The sequence below is a fragment of the Lycorma delicatula genome, chromosome 2 (assembly GCF_047948215.1).
Source record: "Lycorma delicatula isolate Av1 chromosome 2, ASM4794821v1, whole genome shotgun sequence".
NCBI lineage: Eukaryota > Metazoa > Arthropoda > Insecta > Hemiptera > Fulgoridae > Lycorma > Lycorma delicatula.
The window spans coordinates 177,641,243-177,665,176 of NC_134456.1; the positions used below are offsets into that span (position 1 = coordinate 177,641,243).

The following is a 23,934-nucleotide window of genomic DNA, read 5'->3' on the forward strand; positions in this document are numbered from 1 at the left end:
TCATTTCAATACACTTTTTAATATGGAATTTTATTTTTAATTAATCACTGTCACTGTCAATGTCTGTAGAAGAGTAAACGGTAGTCTCCACGTCGCTCTGCCAAAGGTGATCGGTCTTCACTACCATCAAGTTCATTAGATATTCTGCATTTTTTTAAACTTTTCCTCTTACTAATTCCGTGGAAATACCTTCCCAAGCATCTTTTATCCAAACACAAATCTGGTTAAAATCTGGGCGTTTGATTCTTCCTGTAGGCGTGAGAAAGAAATTTTCATCAGCCATCCATTTACTGTACAGTTGTTTTAATGCAGATTTGAACAGTTTATTAATGCAGACATCTAGTGGTTGCAATAGATATGTCAATCTGCCTGGAATTACTACTTGGTCTGTCATACTCTTTTTTAAAATGTCTTTCACTTTATCAGTCGTGTGCCCCCGATAACTATCCATTATTAGCATACCAGTATTTTTTTTTATTAAAAAAATCTCCTGATCGCTTTTGCCATACACACCTGATCCAATCTAAAATTAAGGTTTCAACCATCCAACCTGATTCCTGTGCCCTGATAATAATTCCATTTACCTGTACGATAGGAAGAGTTTTTCTTTTAAAAACAATGTACAGAAGTAATTTTGATCCATCAAAAGTAACGCAAAGCATAACACTACACCTTTATTTTTCATTACCACCAGTGCGAATCGTAACACTTTTTTCACCTTTTTTGTGTACGGTTTTATCAAATGGCATTTCAAAATATACGGGGGTTTGATCAGCGAGCGTTTCCTATTTGAGAAGGGAAATAGCCTTTATCTTTTGTAAGATTTATTATGTATTTGTGAAAGTGAAATATTTTTTGTTCATAAACATCTGGAAGTCGTTGAGAAATAGTCATCTTTCGTCTTATTGACAAATCATTTCGTGCAAAAAATCGTGTTATCCATCCACAGCTTGCTTTAAATCAACTTTATTCAATGATTTAACGATTTCACGAGCATATGATTGACACTTTTCTGTCGTGACAGCATAACCGCATTTCCTTTTTTACATAACAAAGTCATACAGTTTTTTCTGTCTCTGTATTTTGGTTTTAAGCCGTGAAAAGCCCTTTTATTACCAGTGCCTTTCACCAGAAGTTGTTTCTTCTTACACCAGTCTCGAATGCAGCTTTCATCTACGTCAAATTTTCTTCCTGCCACCCGATTTCCAATTTTTTCAGCCTTTTCTATAACACGCAGTTTTTCATTTACTGTAAAAGATCGTAAACACTGTCCTTTTGTACTCATTTTAATGCCATAATTAAAATAAATCACCTTATTAAACTTTACAAGATAAACTAAATAGATAAAATGTACATAACTGTCCACATATATAAACAGTACAATGACTATGGCGAATAGACAAGACGACGGTGAGTAACTGTAGTGTCATTAGAACCGGATGCAGCGTATACAGAATGAATCAGTTTTATAAAAATACCGTAACTTTGTTCCTATCAATAATATGAACAGGATGTTAATAATTAAGGATGTATTCTGTGTAAGCGGCATCCGGTATTGATAAACAAAAGCCTAATGTAACTATATTTATATGATTGAATTTAGGTACTTTTAAGAAAACGTTTACATAAATTATCCTGGCTAAAGGCTATGTTTCAAGTAAGCCCCGCACTCTTAATTTTTCTCTCCCAATTCCAAGAAAAAAGTGTGGGGGTACTCGAATAAATACGGTAATTTATTAATTTTAATAATATTTTGTTTTTTGAGTATTTTAACACACCCTAACAAACTACTCTACAAGGTTAGTCCATAAGATAGATTAGAAAGATCGAGTATAACAGATGAATATTTTTGTTGGTTAATTTAATACAGATTGTCTGAAAGGAATTAGTGTGTGCAGATGCTTCTGAAAAGTTCTGTCCTCACCTCTCAAGAAAGTATATTCACACATAGTTGCACTCTCAAATTGTTGCGACTTCAGGAAATTAGCCATCATATTTATATGAATTTATACAATTTTGTTATTATCTTCGTGAACAAGCTTTGATTTTGTCCTGCTCAATTGAGTACAACTGACAACTTGTTGATATTGTTTTGTAAACGTAGTCTATTTCATTATTAAATGTAAAAATACTAAAAGACAATGGCCAGCCCTTTCTCAACAATTTTTTCTTAGATATAGCCCTGATTTGAAAATAGCTTAATTAATTCTTATTCAAAAAATCAGATCTTCAACAAATTTTTCCTCGCCCAAAATTAACATAAAGATTACAACAGAACCTTTTGGAGACATTAGTAAACATCAAACAATTATTGGAATCATTCATGAAGAATTATCAGTTTTGCAATGAAAACTGAATTATATGGGTTATATCACAATTAGGGGTTAATTATTATTCCTGAAATAGACTTTCTTGTTATTTATGTTATCTGAACTTCATTTAACAGATTTTAATACCCTAATTGTGAAAAGACCATTAATATCATCACCATATAACTCAAAATTATGTTCATTTTTTTAGATGATTAATTTACCAAATAAGCTCAAGAGGCTTTTGTGCAGGAATAGATGTGAAATATTTATAGCATTTCAAAAATTCTACCTGATCAGGAATAAAATCTAGAATCCTCCAGATGAAAAGCAAAAATGTTATCACTCTGCCATGGAGATCAGCAAATTAAAGTCATTCACTTATAATAGGAATAATAGATCTTCAACAAATTTTTCCTCACCCAAAATTGACATAAAGATTACAACAGAATCTTTTGGAGACATTAGTAAACATCAAACAATTATTGGATCTGATTCTTCATCAGTATTGCAATGAAAACTTTTTTACATGCAACAAGATGGAGTCCCACTTCATTACCATTGAGATGTCAGGTTGTACCTCAATAAAACTCTACCCAGATGGTATGTGGGATGAAGAGGTGCTGTTGAGTACAAACCTCAGTTTCCTGATTTGAAACCTCTGGACTTCTGCCATTATACCAGATACACTAACAGCCATAGTTCAATGTGCAGTTCAACGCCACGGGCGTTGTTTAGAAGCTGCTGGTGCTCATTTCAAACACATATGATAACTTTCTCTCAGTGCCAGAAATTGTCATGTCATAACAAGAAGAAGATCTCATTTTATGATCTGTCATTACTTTGTGTACTTGACAGGATCACTTTAGGTAATGGAAATTTTCTGAAAGTAAGGTGACATTAAAATATAATGTAATAATTATTTTAATTTAATATTATATAAACTTTAATTTGCAAGAAGCAGTTGTATATAGAATACTATTTAAAAATGAAATTAGAAATTTTATTTTTATTATAACAGCATCTGATAAAAAGATCATCAGAAATATATTAAAAATTTTTCTGATTTTTTCAGACTAAATAATATATCTTTAGTTTTTGAAAAAGAATGGCTGTTGTATGGAGCAGCAGTAATAGGAGGAGTTGGAGCTGGTTTATTGTGGACAGCAGAAGGAAAATATCTTGTGTTGAGTTCAGAACCAAATTTGGTCAGTCAAAACATTGGAATATTTTGGACTTTTTATTCCTCGTCGTAAGTGGCTAATAATTTTTTGTCGTAGATACATACTACAGAGGGATACAAAAAAATGTACTCACTGTTTGTAATTAAATAATATCTAAACAAAAAGACTTACACACTCACTAATCTAATGTGTAGTGAAGTATAAGGTATTAAATTTGTCATGGTAGGTGGAGCTGGCAATTTATGCCGCGCATGCGTGGGTTGGTGGTGGAATGAGCTAGTTGTATTAGACAATACAGCTGAAGACAGTTAAGTAGCAGCAGTGAATAAGGTTGTCGTATTGTTTGTTGAACACAAGGTTGTACTGAAGTGGTACTGGAAATATGAGAACATTCATAGGTTCAACGGCAGTGGTAGAGAGAGTTTGGAACACTGCCACCAATATGTCGAACAGTGGCCCCCAACCACAAACAGCTACAAGTTGTGCATCCAGTGCTGCAGTGTTTCAACATTTCATCTGATCACTCCAAAAATCAGTGAACCGGGAAGCGCGCGAAAGTGTGGTGGGCTGGTCAAGTGTAAGACATATTCTATGTACATTCCAAGGCTGCTACACGTGATGAATGAGGACGATCTAGATCGAAGGATGGAGTACTTACTGTAAATGGTTTCAGCACATGGTTGCCGAGGATGAGGAATTTGCAGGGAAGTTTGTGTAGATTGATGAGGCACAATTTGAATTTAACAGTACTGTGAACCTACGCAATTGTGTCTACTGGGCTCCTGAAAATCTTCACACTCAATGTGGACAGGACAGTGAATCTACCAGGGGTTGCTGTGTAGTGTCATCTATCAGTGCATGGTTTGATTGGTCCCATCTTCTTCGAGAGTACTGTAACTTGTGAGGCATATTTTGATATGCTTCAGACAAAGATTTTGCCTGCCATCTGAAACCTGTATGATGAACTTTTTTACATGCAACAAGATGGAGTCCCAGCTTATTACCATTGAGATGTCAGGTTGTACCTCAATAAAACTCTACCCAGATGGTATGTGGGACGAAGAGGTGCTGTTGAGTACAAACCTCAGTTTCCTGATTTGATATGTCTGGACTTCTACCTCTGGGGGACCATCAAGAAAACATGTATCGACAAAAACCAGCAACAATCGACAAGCTACGTGAAAAAATCGTAGTCACGTGCTGCCATTACACCAGATACACTAACACCATAGTTCAATGTGCAGTTCAACGCCATGGGCGTTGTTTAGAAGCTCCTGGTGCTCATTTCAAACACATAAGATAACTTTCTCTTGGTGCCAGAAATTGTCATGTCAAGTCAAATTTGTCATGAGATATGGAATAGCAAACAGTGAGTACATTTTTTTGGATCCCTCAGTTTTTTGGACAACTTAAAGTTATGTCACTTGACACTTCATTTTGGTCCTAAAACACATTTCATTTACATCTTTTGCCTACCTATTAATAATATTGTTAATGGTATATACATATCTTGTGTTAATTATTTTTATTTATATATATATATATATATATATATATATATATATATATATATATATTTGTGTGTGTGCGTGTGTATATATATATATATATATATATATATATACACGCACACATACAAAAATTCATTTTATTGATTCTTATTCTTTAGGTTTTTAGTTTATACATCAGAACCTTCCATTGTATTCATTAGGTTAAATTAAATTGAGTTAAGAATTCTTAAAAAGTTATAATGTAAACTGAATATTACATTAGTAAGTAATTTAAGCTGAACTTTGTTATAATTTAATAAAATGTGATTTTAATTTAAAAATTTCATACCAATACAATTTTCATATTTGTGAATAAATAGTTGCTAATATGTGCTCACTTATGCTTAATTAGTTCATATACATAATGAAACATGAATGTTATAAAACAATTTAAAGAAACTGGTTCCTTTTTCCTTTTAAAAACGTTAAGTGTGACAAAAAGAAAAAATAAACAATCATAGTATTATAGAACATTAGTGAGAAAAAGTAAAATTAGTCCTAGAATATTTTGCTGTTTAAGACAAACTGAGAGTTGCAGCTAAAAGTAAAAGAATTTATGACAATTGGTTACAGCTGAACGGAAAGCTGGCCAACTGACTAAAAAGCAACTTCAACTTCCATAATGTGCAAAAAGAGGCTTATTTTGCCTAAAGATTTTGTCACTTGAACAAATCAGAGAAGTAAATGTTATACTTTTCAGTAAATTTTAGTTTATGTTTAGGAGCAAAGATTTTTTATTAGAAAGCCATCAAAGGAAAAAAACATTACCAGCTCATGTGCAAAAAAAAAATTGGAATAAAAAAATGTTTAAATAAAAATTTAATTTTTTTATATATTTCATGCCCCCCAGTTTATTAGCGCCAGTGCACTAAAAGTTAATGTATGCATAAAAATTGTTTCAACAAAGAAATTGGGAGTTCAAACAAGTTTAAGTGCTGTGTTTTATTGCCAGCAAAGTAAATAAAAAAATATCTAAAAAACAATAACATTCAAGTGCTTCTGTGACCAGGCAACTCTCTCCCCTTTTTTGATTTTTTTTCTGATTGTTGAACGTGGACTAGTGATGTTATCCATTTATGTATTTCTTACAAAAGATTTTTGCTCCTAAACATAAAACTAAAATTTACCAAAAAAATAACACTTGTCTTTGTCCAAGCTTGCAAAATCTTAGGCCAAAATATGCCTTTTTTGTACATTATGGAAGCAGAAGTCACTTTTTAGTCAGTTGGTAAGCTTTCTGTTCAACTGCAACCAATTTTCATAAATTCATTCAATTCTTTAGCTGTTAACTCTCAATCTGCCTTATACTCAAAGATTAATTTTACTTTTCCTCACTAGTGTCCTATAATACTATTTTTTTTGAGGGGAGGAAATATTATAAAAAAGATGGTAAAGGTGAGTAGTATTACAACGAATTCATTAAAACTATAAGCAACAATTTTACTGATTAAAAAATCCATTAAATGAACTGAGTGTTGGTGTTTGCATTTAAGCCATATTACTATACTCAAAATCTATGGTATTTTCATTCATATTAATATATCTGAAGGAAATAATTTTTGAAAATTTTCTTGAAGTTACATACACAATGTAATTTGAAAAAAATTGAAAATGTGATTTTGTAATAAAACATTGAATATATATATGTCTGAAAAATACTATTTAATGCATATCAATTACTTGTTAAGCAAACAGCACAATCTCAAATTGCTCTGAGAACATAAAAAATGGATATGGTCCATCTGTGTATTCAAAAAATATAAAGAAACAAAATCCCACGTTAGGATTAAATTGCAAGCTGTTGTATATTGGTGTCTGAGTCTGACTTCTCAGTGTTATTTTTAATGGAGTTGCTATTGAAAAAAAACAGGCTAAAAGACTAATTGTTGGACAATGTGAACCAAGACTTTAAGAAGCTGGTTGTAAGTGCACATTTAAATTGTTGAGGCACTATGAAGAAAATGAAACACTTAAGAAGATATGTAGGCCATTAGAAGAACTAAGGTAAAATTAAAATCCTCTCGAATCTCTTTTAAAAGAAGGTTTGTCTAAAAAAAGATTCAGTCTTTGGAAAAGGGTTTTTGTACTTAATTTGAATGAAAGTAGCTAAACATTTCCAATAAAAACAGAATGTTATTAACAAATATTCTTAAAAACACATGTTTAAAAAAATTACAATGGGTTTAACAAACCGTAAGATTTACAGAACCTTTTACTGCTTTGGCTGGTCAATGCTTGTAATATTTCATATTTAGTCAGATTGCTCAAATCGCAAAAACTACCAATGTATAATAATATTTTTATTATTAATAAAAAAATTTTTTTTTTACCTTATCAGAAAAGATTATATTAATTTATTAGCATATATGTGCTTTTTGTTTTTTCTGTTTTAGATCATTCCTCGGTAACATATTTACATATTACAAATTACAAGGTAAAGAGTACATTGAACAAGAAAGTCGAACATTGATCATCTGCTTTCTTTCAACTCTTTCAGCACTTGCAACAATATTATTTGCTTTTTTGCGTCCAATAAAAAAGAACACAACACAGATTAATCAATTGAAGCAGATAAATCCTTGTAAAGAACTGAAAAAAACATGGAGAGTTTTCACAACTAAAGAGATGCTAGTTCTCAGTATTGTATTTTTATACACTGGTAAGTAAATTTTTTAAAATAAACTGAATAAGTTGTTTTTTTGTTTGATTGTCTAAGTTTATTGCATCTTTTTTAGTCTATATCACAAACATTTGAGTTCACATATTAATTTGAATATTAAAATAATATTTAATTTAGTTTTGTCAGTCATTTACCTAGTTATGAGGCCTATATTTGAAATGTACATTTAATTAGAATATTTTTAAATATAAAGCATGTATTCTATAAAGTTGTTTTTATTAGACAATAATTTTAATATCAGTCTTCCAGTTTTAACACATCAGTTCCCATTAGATCAGTTAAGAAGCACTGGACAAATATACATTGCCATGAAATATAATGGCATTGTATAATGCCATAATGCAGTTACGTCAATTTACTAATTAATTTGACGCAACTACACTAAATACTAGAATAGGTAGACTGGGTACTTTTCACCCCAGATATAAAGAACATATAAAAGCATTATAACCAACAACAGATTAGATAATCATGCCATAAAAACAAGACAAACATAAGAAATTAGCCATAAATGCAAATAACACAAAAAAACATCTCAGCAGTTTAAACAATATAAATATTCAAACACTAAACTTGACAAAAACTAATTAGTGATAAAACTGTCAAAGTATAATTTGAAATTAAATAATTTTTATTTAATTTGAAAATGAGTACTTAATATTTTTAAAAGTTGATTAATTCTATCATATTAAATTTTAACCAATCCTTCACTTCCTTTCTTTTCATTTATTTTTTAAGATTTTTTTAAATCTAAAGGAATATCCTATTAGTTTTTACATTTCATCTTATTGTTTTGTTTAGCTTTGAAATTAACAAAAGAGGTAGGTCTTCTGAACCCAGTATACAACCACATTTCCTCTTAGAAATGTGAAGTTTGAATACTACTCTTTTCATGTGGTGTTTGGTTGAAAATTCCACATTAAACTCTAATGTTTACCCTTAGATTCTGAGTGGAAAACCCACCACACCATTAAAAACCCTTATCTTCAAAACATATTAAATTCTTTGTTGAAATTTCTAATCCAATTTTGTGCATTATGGTATTAGTTCTTGTAGAATGTACTACGAGTAAGTATACACTTTTAAAAAATTTTATGAGTCATGGTTGATTAAAATGCACAACTATAGCTTATATAAGTTGCAATTTCATCATTTTGAAATGGAAAACTAGCAGATGAAATTTGTTGCAGAAAGTAATTTTTCTTTTAACCTCTGGGACCACTTTTTGATATTGATTAATGGTCTCAATTTTAAAACTACTCCTAGTTATATAATTACTAAACTTATTGATAAAATAATTAGATCAAAAATTAAATTATAATATAAATATAATATAAAAATGGGTATAAGTTGATTTATAAATTAAATATGAATAATAAAACAGAAATGTTAAACTTTGATATAACTAACATATACCTCCCAGTATTCCCATCTATTATACAATTTCATTAATAAAAAACAAATTAATAAATACAGGTGAAGACCAAAAATGTATAAATACTATTATAATAATAATTAGAAACATTTGTAACAAAATTATTTTGAATTTAATGGTACATGTTATACACAAGAAAATACCTTACCTACGAGTTTCCTCTTATCTGCAGTAATGTTGGAGATTTATCTGCAGGAGTTTGAAAGTAAAATTGTTTATGGTATAAATCATATACATAAAATTTTATTATGGGTCAGCTATGTAAATTATCTTTTAGTTACGTATGAACCAAGTATAAATAATGAATACGAAAAAAATTTAAATAAATTAAATTCTTTTCATGAAACATTGAAATTTACATATGAAATAAAACATAACCGGAAAATAAAATATTTAGACGTAATTATTAAAATAAATGAACACAATCAAATAATAACTGGAGCATTTAAAAACCTACCTCAAATGAAATTATTATAAATAAAACTCCAACCATCCTTGGTCTCAAAAAATTAATATTTTTAAAAACATAAATTTTGTAATTAGCTATAATACATATTATAGCTAACATATATATATATAAAGAGATTACATTTCATTTTTAAATTAAATTTAACTTATCATACTTTAAAAGCTTACACAAAAATTTAAAACTTTTATTTAAATTAAACATTTAAAATTATATTTAAAATTATAAAGATTAATTTAATTAATTAATTAAGTTAAAATTAAAATATATATATTTTTTTTACATATATGAATAATATGACGTCAATATAAAGAAATAAAATTAAAGTTAAAACTAAGATAAAAATTAAATAATTAAAAAAAAAATTAAAACTTTAATAAAAGTAAAACCAAAAACTTAAGTAAAGTAAAATTGTGTGCTAGCCATTTCACTGAATTTACTTAAATTAAATTTAATTAATTTAAAAATATTTTTAACTTAAAATTCTAAATGATAGGTGGTGTGATATCATGGATTGCGAGTTTATGATGTTTTTTTGAAATATATAAATATAATGCAGCTGATGATGCAAATCAAGTTTATGAAAGCGCTTCTGCTCTTGTAATGAAATAAGGTTAGTTATCCTATTTCAATTATGCTGTACTTGGGGTTGATCTATTAAATATAAATTAATTTGTATTAGTACAGAGAAGTACGGTTATTAAAAGAGTTGCTTATAAAAAAATTATATATATATTCATTAATGCAATTATTTTCAGGTTTACAACAAGCATTTAATAGTGGTATTTATAGTCCATGCATCGGATTTACCCTTCAGTTTGTAAACCGAGCAAAAGAGCTTGTTCCACTGTCTGGTATCTTAGTTGGTGTAGGACAGATATTAGGTTAGTAATGTCTGTTTTAATAAATTGTAATGTATATAAATACTTTATTCTTTTTTAAGTGATGTTGAATATCCAGATAATTTTTTTATTTACTATTTGTCATACCTTTTATATTTATATTTATTTATTTTTATAGTACCTCATTACTCTAAGAAAACTATTAACAATTTTAACTTGGAAACTAAAAACATGAATTAGCTGGTTAGAAAGAACAATAAAATTACAATTTCAATTGTACAAAAAACCTTACAGAAGAATATAAACGTAGCAGCAGATGAATTTTGCAACACAAGCTATTCCTCTCCTCAGGGGCCCTCAAATTATTTTAGGGATCATTTTAAAATTATACATCTCATTCAAATAGATGCAAAATATTTTTTAAAACATTAATTCGATGAAACTGGCAGGTATTTACTTTTGGAATGTGAAATAATTTAAAATAAAAGTAACATTAAGTATGAAGTATCATACCTATTAACTCCTATACTATTGTTACTATTAATCAATTAGTATATAACCAAGTGATAAACACGACTGCCAAAAAAAAAAACATTTCTGTTAAATATTGCTCTTTAATATAGTTTAATTAAAGAGCGTGCGGGTGACAATTTTAGAAATATATTTTTTTTCAAATATTTTTAATTTATTTGTATATACATACATATATACACCTAAAATACACACACAAATATATATATATATATATATATATATATATATATATATATAAACAGGCTCTATATATATATAGAGCCTATTACACTCCCAGTAACATACAGATTCCAACGGGATGGTCATACATCTAAATCGGTTCAGCAATTGAGCTGCTATGGTGAAACAAACACTTACACACACACACACAAATATGCTACTTACATACACCCTAAAAGCATACTCCTTTTTGGGCAGTCATATAAAAATAGCTAGTTTAGAGATTTTTTTCAATCAATGGAATACTGTGGATCGAGCTGCATAACTAGCTCGAAAAATTGCTCTTCATACCCACATTGTGTTCAATCTTATCCAATCACGAACCTTCTATTACTGCACCCATATCTTGGACAGCCAAATTAGAGCTTTATGGAGGAGAGATCCAGACAATATCACAGAAAAAAGAAAGAATATAGAAAAGGCACTCGATGCCCAGGTTCTCAGATTCACTGTGGTCAGGCTTTTGGCTTCATCCTTCTGAAGGCGAGCCATAAAAATTCTTTTAAGAATTTTCTCAAACATAGGTAATATTTCTGAGCTGGTTGAGTTGTAGCTCTTGTTAATTCTAAGTGTTGGAACTCATAAACCAAAAGACTTTTCAAACCCAACCTATTAATATCAGCCTGCTTGAATCGCCAGGGCTGACTACATTGGCAATTGACATATTAAACGGTCTGTTTGAAGATCATTTATATTCAAACTGCCTCTTGTTACTTCCTGGTGACGCAAAGCATAAATTTGGAAACTCTATAAACAGTTTTGTTCCTGAAGAGATACAAATATATTTCAAACAAATTGTTATGTAACACTAATAAAAAACACTGATAAAAAAAATTAGACCGAGTTACAAACTTTTATTTAAATTTCAATTATTTTCTCTTGGAACATTGTATATCTAAACTGCCTTCTTTATTAAAGGATATTAAATGTAAAACTTTTGAAATTTCTATAGTCTGAAAAATAAAGCTAAATAATAAAAAATTCATGTTCTAAACTGATATTTAATATTTAAGGTGGTTGCTGGCAAATGCTTCAAGTTCATCTTAGTAAACTTTCCTGCAGTCGAAGAATAATTATAACATCAGGTATTATGGCACATCTTCTCTCTTTTGGGCTTGTTTATATCAACATTCCCTCATCGGCTGTTTTTGGAAATACTTCCGATGAAGCAATAGTAAAAAGCAAGTAAGTTAACTAATGAATCAACATTGCAATATGATAGAAAATAAAAAAACATTGCTCTATAAAACATACACTTAAACTATTAAGTATAACTACTTGTACATGGAATTTTCAATATTTTTTTACCCTGATCAATGTAATTCAACTGGAATATGTTTTTTTTTTTTGGATTTGACTAAATTCTGAAATTTAGGCCTAAAATTATTCTTACACTGGTAATAGAATTTTTCTGATCTGAACAAAGGGTCTTGAGATTTGAGTGAATGTTAAAACATACATAAAAATAAAACAAATATACCCACAGACATCTAACTTATGAATAAATAAATATCAGTTTAGGAATTTAATAATTCTGTTTAATTAACAAACTTGGATAAATTTAACACAACTTAATATTTATCATTAAATATTAGGTTTATTTATCATTTATAAATGCTGTTAAGAAATATAAATCACAAGTAATATTGAGAACACAAAAAAACCCATATTAAAAGTAATATACAAACAATATTTTTTTGACATAAACGTACACAACCTTAAAATTAATTATCTAATCCTGATAATTTTAAACAGCATGTTAAATGTAATTTTAAATGTTGTATTATTTTACACAACTGATTTAGTGAAATTTGGTAGCAGACTAGGTTATCTTCAAGAAACATTTTGCAGTTCTAAGCTTCAGTTATTTTTAGTGAATTTGATTTTAAAAAAGAAATGTGTGAAATTTCATTCTCGAGAAAAAATCTTTCTTAAATTTGCAGTCACTCAGTTACATTTTTTTTTCTGCATGCACTAAAATTTAGATCGGCTGGTATAAATTATCTTTACACAAAAATGTAAATAATTTAACAAACATTATAGAAAATGTAAAAAAACAGTCTCACCTGTTGAGATATATATCTGTGAATAAGTAGATAAACCATGTTACCAACAGTGGCTACTTAAAAATCATTAAAAAATTACTTAAATATTTGATTAAACTTGATGTGCCGTAAAGTACTGTTTTCACTATCAAAATAAATTCTCCGATAAGAATGAATGAAATGTTTAGAAATTTACATTTAAAATTCAACAATTCAAAACCCATCAAAATTTCCTTTATCTATTTGGCTTTATTCTAAAATCAGATAGAAGCTTTTACTGTTTTATTATTTTCAACAAGAAGATAATAAATACTTAGAGCTTCTTAAAAGCAACTTTTATTTAGTTTATATTTTCTGTTTAAAGAAGTAAAAAACAATTTTCTTTTAAATGAAGTCCTTTTAATTGCCGAATCTACTTTTCCTCTTCAGCCTGCATCTTTAAATAAATATTCAGTTAGGTAAAGGTACACTCATCAAAGTTTAGAAAGCGTAAACTCCAACATGCAGAGTAGTTCTACCTGGGGTGTCAAAAGTATCGTTGGCACTGCTAATAGTATAGTGGAGGGATTAGCATGCTCCAACAGGACTACAGAGTAGCAAGAATCCAGTCGCCAATCTAGCAATCCATCCCCACACTGTGCATCAACTTAGCTTTCTAAACTTTGACAAGAAATAGTTTTACCGGTTTATCGCTTACAAAATTAAATTTTGATTAGTTTTGTTACATTCACCTGAAAACTCTTATCATTATATGGTCTGTAAAATCTATGTCCTACTTCGGAAATCAAAAGTGGGCATTAATGAAATTATCATTGGTAGATTTTCTCACAAACATATTTTTGTTCATGATAAAGTGACACTTTTAGGTTGTCGCAAATCACTGAAAACGCTTCTGTTGGTTTTTTAATTATCATAAACATGGAAATATTGTCAAAAATAACATTTCCATTTATTAATAATTAAAAAGGGTGAATTTAACATAATTTTCTTTACATGAACAAACATCTTCCTGGACCATGAGTCTTTATTTGTTAATTTCTTTATAGGAATCCATTTTTCACTCAGATGAAAACTGAAAGATTTTATATGTTTTTTTTTTAATGGAAAAAAAGCATAACTGTATTGTGCTATAACTATGTGCGATAACTTTATTTTAAAGAAAAACAATTTTTATCTTTATTTTAGGAGTTATCTTTAACTAGCAGACCCGGCAATGCTTCACTATTGCTAACTTTGAGTGTATATATATATATATATATATATTAAATGAACACAATTGAAAGTTTGATAAAACATTAAAAAAATGAACATTACGGAACATCACAAAATTTAACCTTTCACTTTATCTCTTGTTCCTCTTTGTCCCCATTTCCCTTTTTTCCTTTTCCCCCTATTTCCCTTTTTCCTTTCTTCACTCTTCCCCTATTTACCTTAATCCCTTTTCTTTTTTTTCCCTTTTTTCAGCATGTAAATCAGTCCAGCAGTTTTTAGTTTATAGCAGACATACATACGAACATTACCTTTTATATATATAGAAGAAGAAAGTCTGTTTGTATATTTGTTTGTTTTGTAAATATTTTGACACCGGCGTCACCTAGCAGTTATAGTTTTTTGCAAAAATTTGTCTTTTCACATAACTAATGTATATTCTGAATATGAGCCAAATCGGACCATAAATACAATTATTCCAATTATCTCAACTCCAGCGCCATCTAGCGGGTCCATTTTTTGCAGAGGCATTTCTTTCCATGTAAGTAACATATATTCTGAATATGAGCCAAGTCGGACCATAAATACAATTTTTCAAAATATATCAAACTCAGCACCACCTAGCGGGTCTAAACTAATTCAGAAACCTTCGCAGGCGTGCCCACAAACTCACCAAAGTTTCATTGCAATCAGATGAACGGTTTAGGAAGGCATAAGAGACATACAAACAGACAAACATTCATTTTATATATATATAGATTTAACTCATTTTGAATGCTTTGTTTTGTTGCGGGTAAATACAATAGTCAAATTTTAGAAAACTTCAAAATTGAATTGCTATCCATTGCAAAAAAGTTAATAGAACATTATAAAATTTAATTTAAAAAATTCAAAATTAACAGTACACTGGATGTATAATTTATTCTCTTGTTCATTTTCTTATGTTCAAACTAATGAAACAGGAAAGGCGGGAACTAGAACATGTAACAACTTTGTTTCGATCTCAAACTCAGCTGGCATCAGAGGTCACTCGTTTCATATCTGGAAAGTTTCTATCCATTCAGTACCGAAAGAATTGACACAAAGTGTGACTTGGTTGTTTGCAGTCTTATACGTATGGTGTATAGTAACATTATTAATATAACCGTATTATACCTCCCCTCAGTTACTGATAAATATTTTTAAAAGTTTGTCCAATTTTCACTCACCCAAAATGATGTTAACATTAATAATGAAGTAATTGTAATATAATAGTTCAAATACATTAAGCTTGTTTGTATTTAATAAGATTTTTTTTTACAAAGAGAATATGAAATAGGATTTAAGTTAAACTTTAAGAATTGCCTTTAAATTTGCATTATTTATTAGTTATAACAGTAAAAATAAATAAAGAAAAATACCTTCATATTAGGAATTTAAATCTGCTGATTTTAGTTTGTATAATTTTTCACTAGCCTATAGTATATTTAGAAAAACCTTATTTAATTTTTTACCTTCACTGCTTGGAAAGTAAAATTTTGCTTTTTTGTAGTTTCCATCTAATTAAGATGGATTACTATGTGAACTTATACATTTTTGTTTATCCAAAATAAAATTTTTGTTAATAGGCATAGAAAGTTAAGTCCACTTTCATCTTAGATTTCCAATGCACTAATAATCCACATTGTTTTCATGATAACTTGGAACTCTCTAGCTTTTGTTAAGTAAAAGCCTTCTACATGTTTTAAAATTAATTCAATTTTAGGAAAAACCATGAAAAATAAGTTAAATTTTATTTATAACAAAAAATATGAACTGGGTTGTTTTATATTTTGTTCTTGTTCGTTATTCACTACAGTCAACTACCATGGGGTGTGTGATAGCATCTCTGCCCTGTATTTGGAAATTCTGGTGTAAAACCTGGTCAGCCTTTGGCATTTTTCATACGCTACAAAAATTCATCAAACATTAACATACTGCAGTTCAGTATCAGCTTGTTTCTGGAATGAATAAATAATAGATTTAATTAATCATTTTATCTTCATACAAACATCGTATTTGGTTATAAAATAAAATGGATCAATGATGAAAGTAATTGTTTTGCAATTTTTTTTACTGCAAAATTTTTAAAAATATATCTAGAATTAAAAAATTTGAGCATCATTTTTCGACATTTCAGTACATCATTTTAAAAAATTGTAAAAATGTTTTAAGACTGTAATAATAATAATAATAAGTTTGAATATTGTTGTCTATGTTTTATCATTTGTGTATATTGTTCATTCATCTGTGATTAAAAATAAAAATTTATTGCCTCTTTCCTTGAATGTTTTTTTAGAACACTAATAAATATGAATTGTAACTGCATTAATTGTTCATATGTCAATAGTGTTATGGTGGATTAAAAGAAATACCTCTAAATTTAATTTGCTGCTCTATCCTTGCAGGATTCAAGTGTTAGATCTTTCTCTTGTTTCCATCGTTACTCTGTTAGTTGAAATGTATTAAAATCAGTGCACTAGTTTTTCATATTTTTCTGATAGGTCATCATCATCTAGTGTTCTGCCTAACGGTAAGTCCCTTGTGCCACCACTGTCTCTATTCATTTCTGTCCCAAGTCTTTTCTTTCATCCCCTTGTAGCTTCCAGTCTGCACCTCAACCATTAACTTACTAAGACACTAAGATATATATATAATACACCAATGATTCTAAAAAAACAGGAGGCTGAAATTTTGAAATTTATATTAAACAAAAGTAACAATCTACAATTTTTTTGTTGTATTACCTTTACATTTGTAAGACTGATTTGTTCAAATTGCAATTTTACATTACCGCTTTTATCCTGAATTGATATTTTTCCATCTGAGTAGTGTGAAAACCTCACGTTCAATAGCCATTTTGCTTTCTGTGAAAGTAATGATCATTTTTTTAGATGAACATATGTTTCTAGTTAAATTTACAAGCTGAAAGAGTGGATTTACTGCAAAATACATAGTAAAACACAGGTTTGAGGTGCATCACAAAAATTACAACAAATAACTAATAAAGAATTGGCTATTGAACCTGATGTCTCTTTTCACGGGTTTATTCGATACATTAAAGAACGGCTACTCACAATTATGAATGTGTGTTCATGTTAAATTTACTTGTTAAAACAGTTGATTTACTGAAAAATTCATACTAAAACATATGTTTCAGGTGTTTCATTCATTACATACTGTTGATGATATCATGAGAATTCCCCGTATAGTATACACACTATGGGGAATCTCACCTCTTATAACATGACATCAGCTGTCAATCATTTTTTAAATGAAGTAATAATTATTTGTTATAAATTGGTTTAGATAGATATAATAGCATTGATCCTTGATCTCTTTGTAATGTCAATCATTAGCTTTATGTCATTAAAAATTAAATTATTATTATTAAATTAAATAATCTGCATTCTTTAACCTATTACTGTTGCTTTATCATTATGCCTGAGCTTTTTCAATATATTAAATAATGATTTCTCAACTATACAGGGAACCACTGTTTTACTAATATATTCTCATCGAATTCAATCTTTCATTGTGAAATTTAACTGCAAATATCTCGAATCTTCATTATATATATATATATATTGCTGCTAAGATATTGCTGTTATATATATAGTGAATGTTAACAGCAATATCTTATTAATCTTTAAAAGATAAACATTATTAAATAGAAAGCAAGAAAACATGAACTTCGAATGAGTTAAAATTATCAAACGATTCTAACGCATCTGACCTCAATAATATAGTATTTTGTTATAAAAATTTATCTAACGAATATGATTTAATTACATTTTTAAATAACATACAAACTGATGTTGAATATTTATATAAGAAGTACTCTCTCAATGAAATTAATATTAAATTAAACTGTGAATATATAAAAACAATTATTTTCAAGGCTTCCCCAAGAGAGATTTTTAAAGATTTCAAGTCAAAAAATATACTTCTTTGTTAACAATATGTCATCTATTTTTTAGCATTTTTGATGATTTAACTGAACAGTATTTTGAATTGAAACACAAACTAAAAAAAAAAATTTCTGTTTCTGATTTGTAGTTGTATATTGAAATTCCAAATAAAAAACAAGCATTAGGTTTTTTTATTAAAACAATCGTGGAATGTTAGCGATAAAAATCATATAAATATTTATGAGTTTTTAATGTCTATTAAAGCGAAGGTATTTAGTGTTATAAAATCCCAAGCAGAAAAATATAAAAGAAACAATATTAAATATTATATTGTTGTTGAGGTAAAGAAAAGTGCATAATCATTTGAATTTCTGTGAAGTCAATTTACATAGTAGAACTTTTTATACTCTTAAACATTTGTGAAAATCAAGCCAATTTGAAAGAACAGTATTTAGAAGCTTATGAAATATTTAACGAATCTTTTGAAAGGTTTATTCAAATGGGAAGCGATTGGGTAATGAATAAAATATTGAGATTGGATATTTCTGTATCAGAATTCAATACCCTTTATGGAGGAAGCTTTTACCAAAAGCTTTATTTAAGAAACATGCTGTAATAAATATATAAAATGATGATGAAAAATGTTTCTTAGGTGTATAAGGGTATAGGTTTATAGGGTAGGTAAGTATATAGGATTCTATAGGTGCTCACTTATTCTCTCAAAGTAGAAACCATTATCATGTTTCGTTGTATAAAAAATTTGAAAATCATTTAAACATGTGAAAGGAATAAACTATCCAATTTGTGTGAAAGATATTGATAAATTTGAAGCTCAAAACCCAGATATTATTGTAAATGTGTTGTTATGATATCGAATGGGATGAAGAATCATTTAATTCTAATAATGTATATGTAAAATGTGCGAGTAATAATAATAATTGAAAAATTGTGATTTGGTTATCTACTGATGTTGAACTAAATCAAAGTCATACACTAATACATATGGAAAATAAATATAACGGTTTATCAAGACTATTGGGTGGTTTGAATAAAGTGATAGAAAAGGTGAATATTGTCCCTATTGTTTACATTGTTTTAAATCTTGGACTAGTGAAGTGAAAGCAAAAAAAGACTCTAAATACATGTTGAATATTGTAAGAAAGGAAAAGTTCAGAGAAGTAGAATGCTGAAAGAATGGATCGGAGAGGGAGATAAATATAGATGTGGTAATACAGTATCGTTTAGAGATTATTCTTCAACATTACGTGCACCTTTTGTAATATATGCAGATCGGATCATTTATCATTCCAAATCACATTGCGAACCTTGAACAAACCACTAGTTATACAACAAAAACAGACACTTGTAAACTGTCTGGATATTGTTATGTTATAATAAATTAAAACGGTTGGTTATGTTGTAGAGTCAAAATTATTCAGAGCTTCAACAGATGATGAAAAAATTGTTGAGAAATTTCTCATTGATTTATGTGAAAAACACAAGTATTTCGAAAAGGAATTAACAACTAGAAAAGGGTTTACTATGATCGCAGAAGATCAAGAAAGATTTAAAAATGACACTAAATGTGTTATATGTGGTGATGAGACTTGTGTAAGACATCATTCTCATACTGGTAGTAGACCTATTAGCTCAGCACATGAAAATTGCAATTTAAATTGTAAACTCATAACATTTATTCCAGTTATATTTCATAATTTACACTGTTACGATTCACATCACATTGTATTGGCAATGGATATATTGAAAGATAAATTCAAAATTTCTTGCCTCACAAACAATAGTGAAAAGCTTATATCTATAACACTCAAGAATATCATATTGATTTATAGATTCATATCAATTTCTATCTTACAACCTTGACAAACCTTACAACCTTAAGGTTTATTCCATAGTTGTAAATTTTCAAGCAGTCAAATAGCATATAAATTAAAAACAATTTTTTCACAGTTTCAAAGCAATATAAAAAAGTATTATCACAAAAATAAAATAAAAAATAGGTATGTTGAAGTTGTTAATTCAACAAAAAGGCGTTAATCCATATACATATAATAAATCAGCACCTGTTTTCGATGAAACACAACTACCAGTCATCAAAGCATTTTATGATCATTTAAAGTGACAACACATCTACGAATCGGATTATAGGCATGTGCAAAATGTTTGGAATTGTTTTAAAATCAACATGCTCGGTGAATACCACGATTTTAGTATGAAATTGGATGTTCTGATGTTGGCTGATGTATTTGAAAATTTATGTACCACAAAATTCTCCTTAACTTTCCTGTATGCTCTGTCTATTTCACCAATGATCATTTCTGTTTCCACTTCTGAATACTTTTCTTTCCACTCTTCTTTCGTTAATTTGCACTTCCTGTTTATAGTATTTCTTAATTGTCTATAGTTTCTTTTACCTTCTTCATCACCAGCATTCTTATACTTTCTACGTTCATCCATCAGCTGCAATGTATCCTCTGATATCCAAGGTTTTCAACCACTTATCTTTGTTCCACCTAAGTTCATTTCTACTGATTTAAGAATTTCCTTTTTAACATTCTCATTCTTCTTCTATATTTTTTACCCCATCATTTTTACTCAGACCTTTTGCGATGTCCTCTCAAAATCTTCTTTACCTCCTCTTCCTCAAGCTTCTCTAAATTCCACCAATTCATCTGACACCTTTTCTTCAGGTTTTTAAACCCCAATCTACACTTCATTATCACTAAATTATGATTGCGGCAATGTCTGCTCCAGGATATGTTTTTCAGTTGAGGAGTTGTGTTAATAAGAGAGAAAATGTTGCCCAATTTTTAAAATGATTTTTTATCTATTCACAGATTTGTTTCATTTCAGATAATTATCATCATACTATTGTTCCTTTTTGCATACTATCTTTTTATATTTTGGCCCTCTGAATGAAGGACTTGGTCCCTCTGAAATGCTTGGTTTCACCAAATAATTCAGAGTACCAAGTAAATATTTATTTTTATTCTTTTTAAAAAGCATAGAAATTAAATTTATTTTAAAACTGTTTCAGCATATATCTAGCATTGTTCTGCAGTTTATTGCTTGGTTTTGGGGATGGATGTTTGAACACACAAAATTTTTCAATTATTGCAGAAATATTTCCTGAAGAAAGTGCCCAATCTTGTGCACTTTACAAATTTATAAAGGTATTAATAAAAAATATTAAGTATTTAAAAAAGTAAACATATATTTTAAAAATAAACATGTTACCTATTAAATAAAATAATACCTATTATTAACAGATGATAAGCAAATATAAAGTAAAATATGTTCAGTAAAATTCCTTAAAATTTTTATAAAGTAATCTGTGTAATCAGTTCATTTCAAGTTTTCTGTTTTTTCAACTTCTGTAAATAGTACAAGACTAGTTTGTTTGTACCATGAACACTTTCTTTGATCAAAACTTACAAATTTTAATTGTATGCTGCCATTTCAAGCTATTGTTTTTATTTTTCCTCACTATATAAACTATTATAAATGTTAAAAGCATGTCTTATAGACAATAAACAGTCAATTGAATTTCATCTTTTGATAAGAACAAATATACAAAATTTGTGTTTTATTAGGTGACAAATCTTTGTGGCACAATCAAATTGATTTCATTTGCAAAAAAAATTATATTATACTGTTTTGTTTTGAAATATCTTAATAAAATGCTAAGCTTGTTATCATTAATAAATATTTTTTTATAATTACTTTGATTCCTGTCTGAAGGATAATATTATTTTTTTGGAATTCCCTCAAAAATGTATAAAAAGTTGGATACAAAAATGTGCTGTCATATTATTATTTGCTTCTCATACTATTAAAACATATAGATCAACGTTTAGTAAGTTAAAAGTTTTCTTATGTTTATATTTATGAATGTGAATTTCTGATTTTACATTTCTTTTTTATTATTATTGAATTATTTATTGTAATTTTTTTTTACAATCGGAGGTTAATAATTATTAATAAATCAATATATTTAATTTAAAAAAAAAAAAAGAAATGAAGTTGGATTTGAACTGATGTACCTCCCCTTGTAAGATCCAAATATTTCATTAATCAAAATTTCATATAACTCTGGAACCGATGAAAATAAGAATTACTTATGACATATCGTTGAAAAGCTCTCAATGAGGGCTTATTACTGCAGTTAATAAATAGTCCAAAATCCAAATTTTTGGGATTTTTGGCTTTTTTGGTCAAGTCAATTGCAATCAAAGAGAACTGTTGTAACATTCTACAGTTAATTGTTTTTCAGTTATGTGAGATACATATGTATACATACATACGTATGTACAGATGTCGTGCTGAAATGGATTCAAGGTTGGTCAAATGGTTATTATCGTTGAAATCTGAAAACCAAAATTTTTTGCGATTACAATACTTGCTTTACTTCATACAAGAAAGTAACAAAATTGGATGCAAGACATTGGATAGAAATTTCATATCCTGTACGAATTAGTAAATTATTTTTGTAGTTATATACAATTTTCAGATTCACTTTCACTAGCATTTTTGCAGCTGTATACAATTTAATCTGCTTCTGACATCTACTAATCTCAGTTTTGCAACATTAATCATTTCCATTTTTTTTATATTATACTGATACCAATTAATCAATAATATATTATTACAATAAACACTTTCTCTTTCAACATAAACTATAACAAATTAACTCCATTTCCTTTTTTTTCAAGAATATATCTATAACCTGTCCTAGTTCATGAAAAAAAAATTTTGTGGACAGAACAGGGTGATAAGTTGTAATTAGTATTACATGTGTCTAGAATAGTGAAATAAATAAGTAAAATAAATAGCTTCTATTACTGTAATAGTCTTTTCTTATCAATTTTTCTGAAAAAAATCACTTATTGTATTTTTTTTTCAGGCAGTATTTGTAGCAGTTGGATTCTCAGTATCAAGTTACCTAAATTTACATTGTCAGCTTAAAAGTCTGGCTTTAATGGCAATTTCTGCTCTTATTTCATTCATCTATATAGATATTAATGTAGTCAAATCTCATAATAAAATGAATAAAACATAAACAAAATAGTTTATTTTATTAATAAATCTGAAGTATATATTTTTTTAAATATAACAAGATAAATTATTGTAATTTTATTTACTAAAATTATGTCTACACATAAATATAGAATTCTTAATTGAAGTCATGCTGAAACAACTGCTTTCCATATGCTAAGAATATCTTTGCAAGGAAAAAACTATTAAACTTGAATGTGAAAATTTAATTAAGGCTACGATTGTAAGTATATATAAGGTCTGTAAATAAAAGTAATGAGACTGGTTCAGAAAAACTTTTTATTTGCAATCCAATTATACATGGACTCCATCACCATTAAAATACTTCGCTTGGGAAGCTATGCAGTGCTTCAAACGGTTTTCCCATTCTTCATAGCAGTGTTGGAACTCAGAAACCAGAATATCCTTCAGATGGTCGATTCCATTTTTTTAATGTTTTCTACTGTTCCAAAATGGTGT

The 23,934-nt window shown here is 28.4% G+C and overlaps 1 protein-coding gene across 7 annotated transcripts in view; it reads left to right on the forward strand.

The window, feature by feature from the left end:
- Window positions 1–23,651, forward strand: part of LOC142319451 (UNC93-like protein MFSD11) — a 32,381-nt gene extending 8,730 nt beyond the window's left edge. Inside the window, exons 3-8 of one of the 7 annotated variants that reach the window (XM_075356756.1) lie at window positions 3,385–3,561; window positions 7,437–7,702; window positions 10,383–10,508; window positions 12,233–12,404; window positions 21,458–21,593; window positions 23,324–23,625. In XM_075356756.1, the coding sequence (XP_075212871.1) occupies window positions 3,385–3,561; window positions 7,437–7,702; window positions 10,383–10,508; window positions 12,233–12,404; window positions 21,458–21,593; window positions 23,324–23,479 (1,033 nt within the window). In that variant the 3' untranslated portion in view covers window positions 23,480–23,625. Of the gene's footprint in view, window positions 1–3,384; window positions 3,562–7,436; window positions 7,703–10,382; window positions 10,509–12,232; window positions 12,405–17,651; window positions 17,734–21,457; window positions 21,594–23,323 lie in introns of those variants that run through there. The other 6 variants (XM_075356755.1, XM_075356751.1, XM_075356750.1 and 3 more) reach the window with 6 other exon arrangements.
- The last annotated feature ends 283 nt before the right edge of the window (window positions 23,652–23,934 follow it).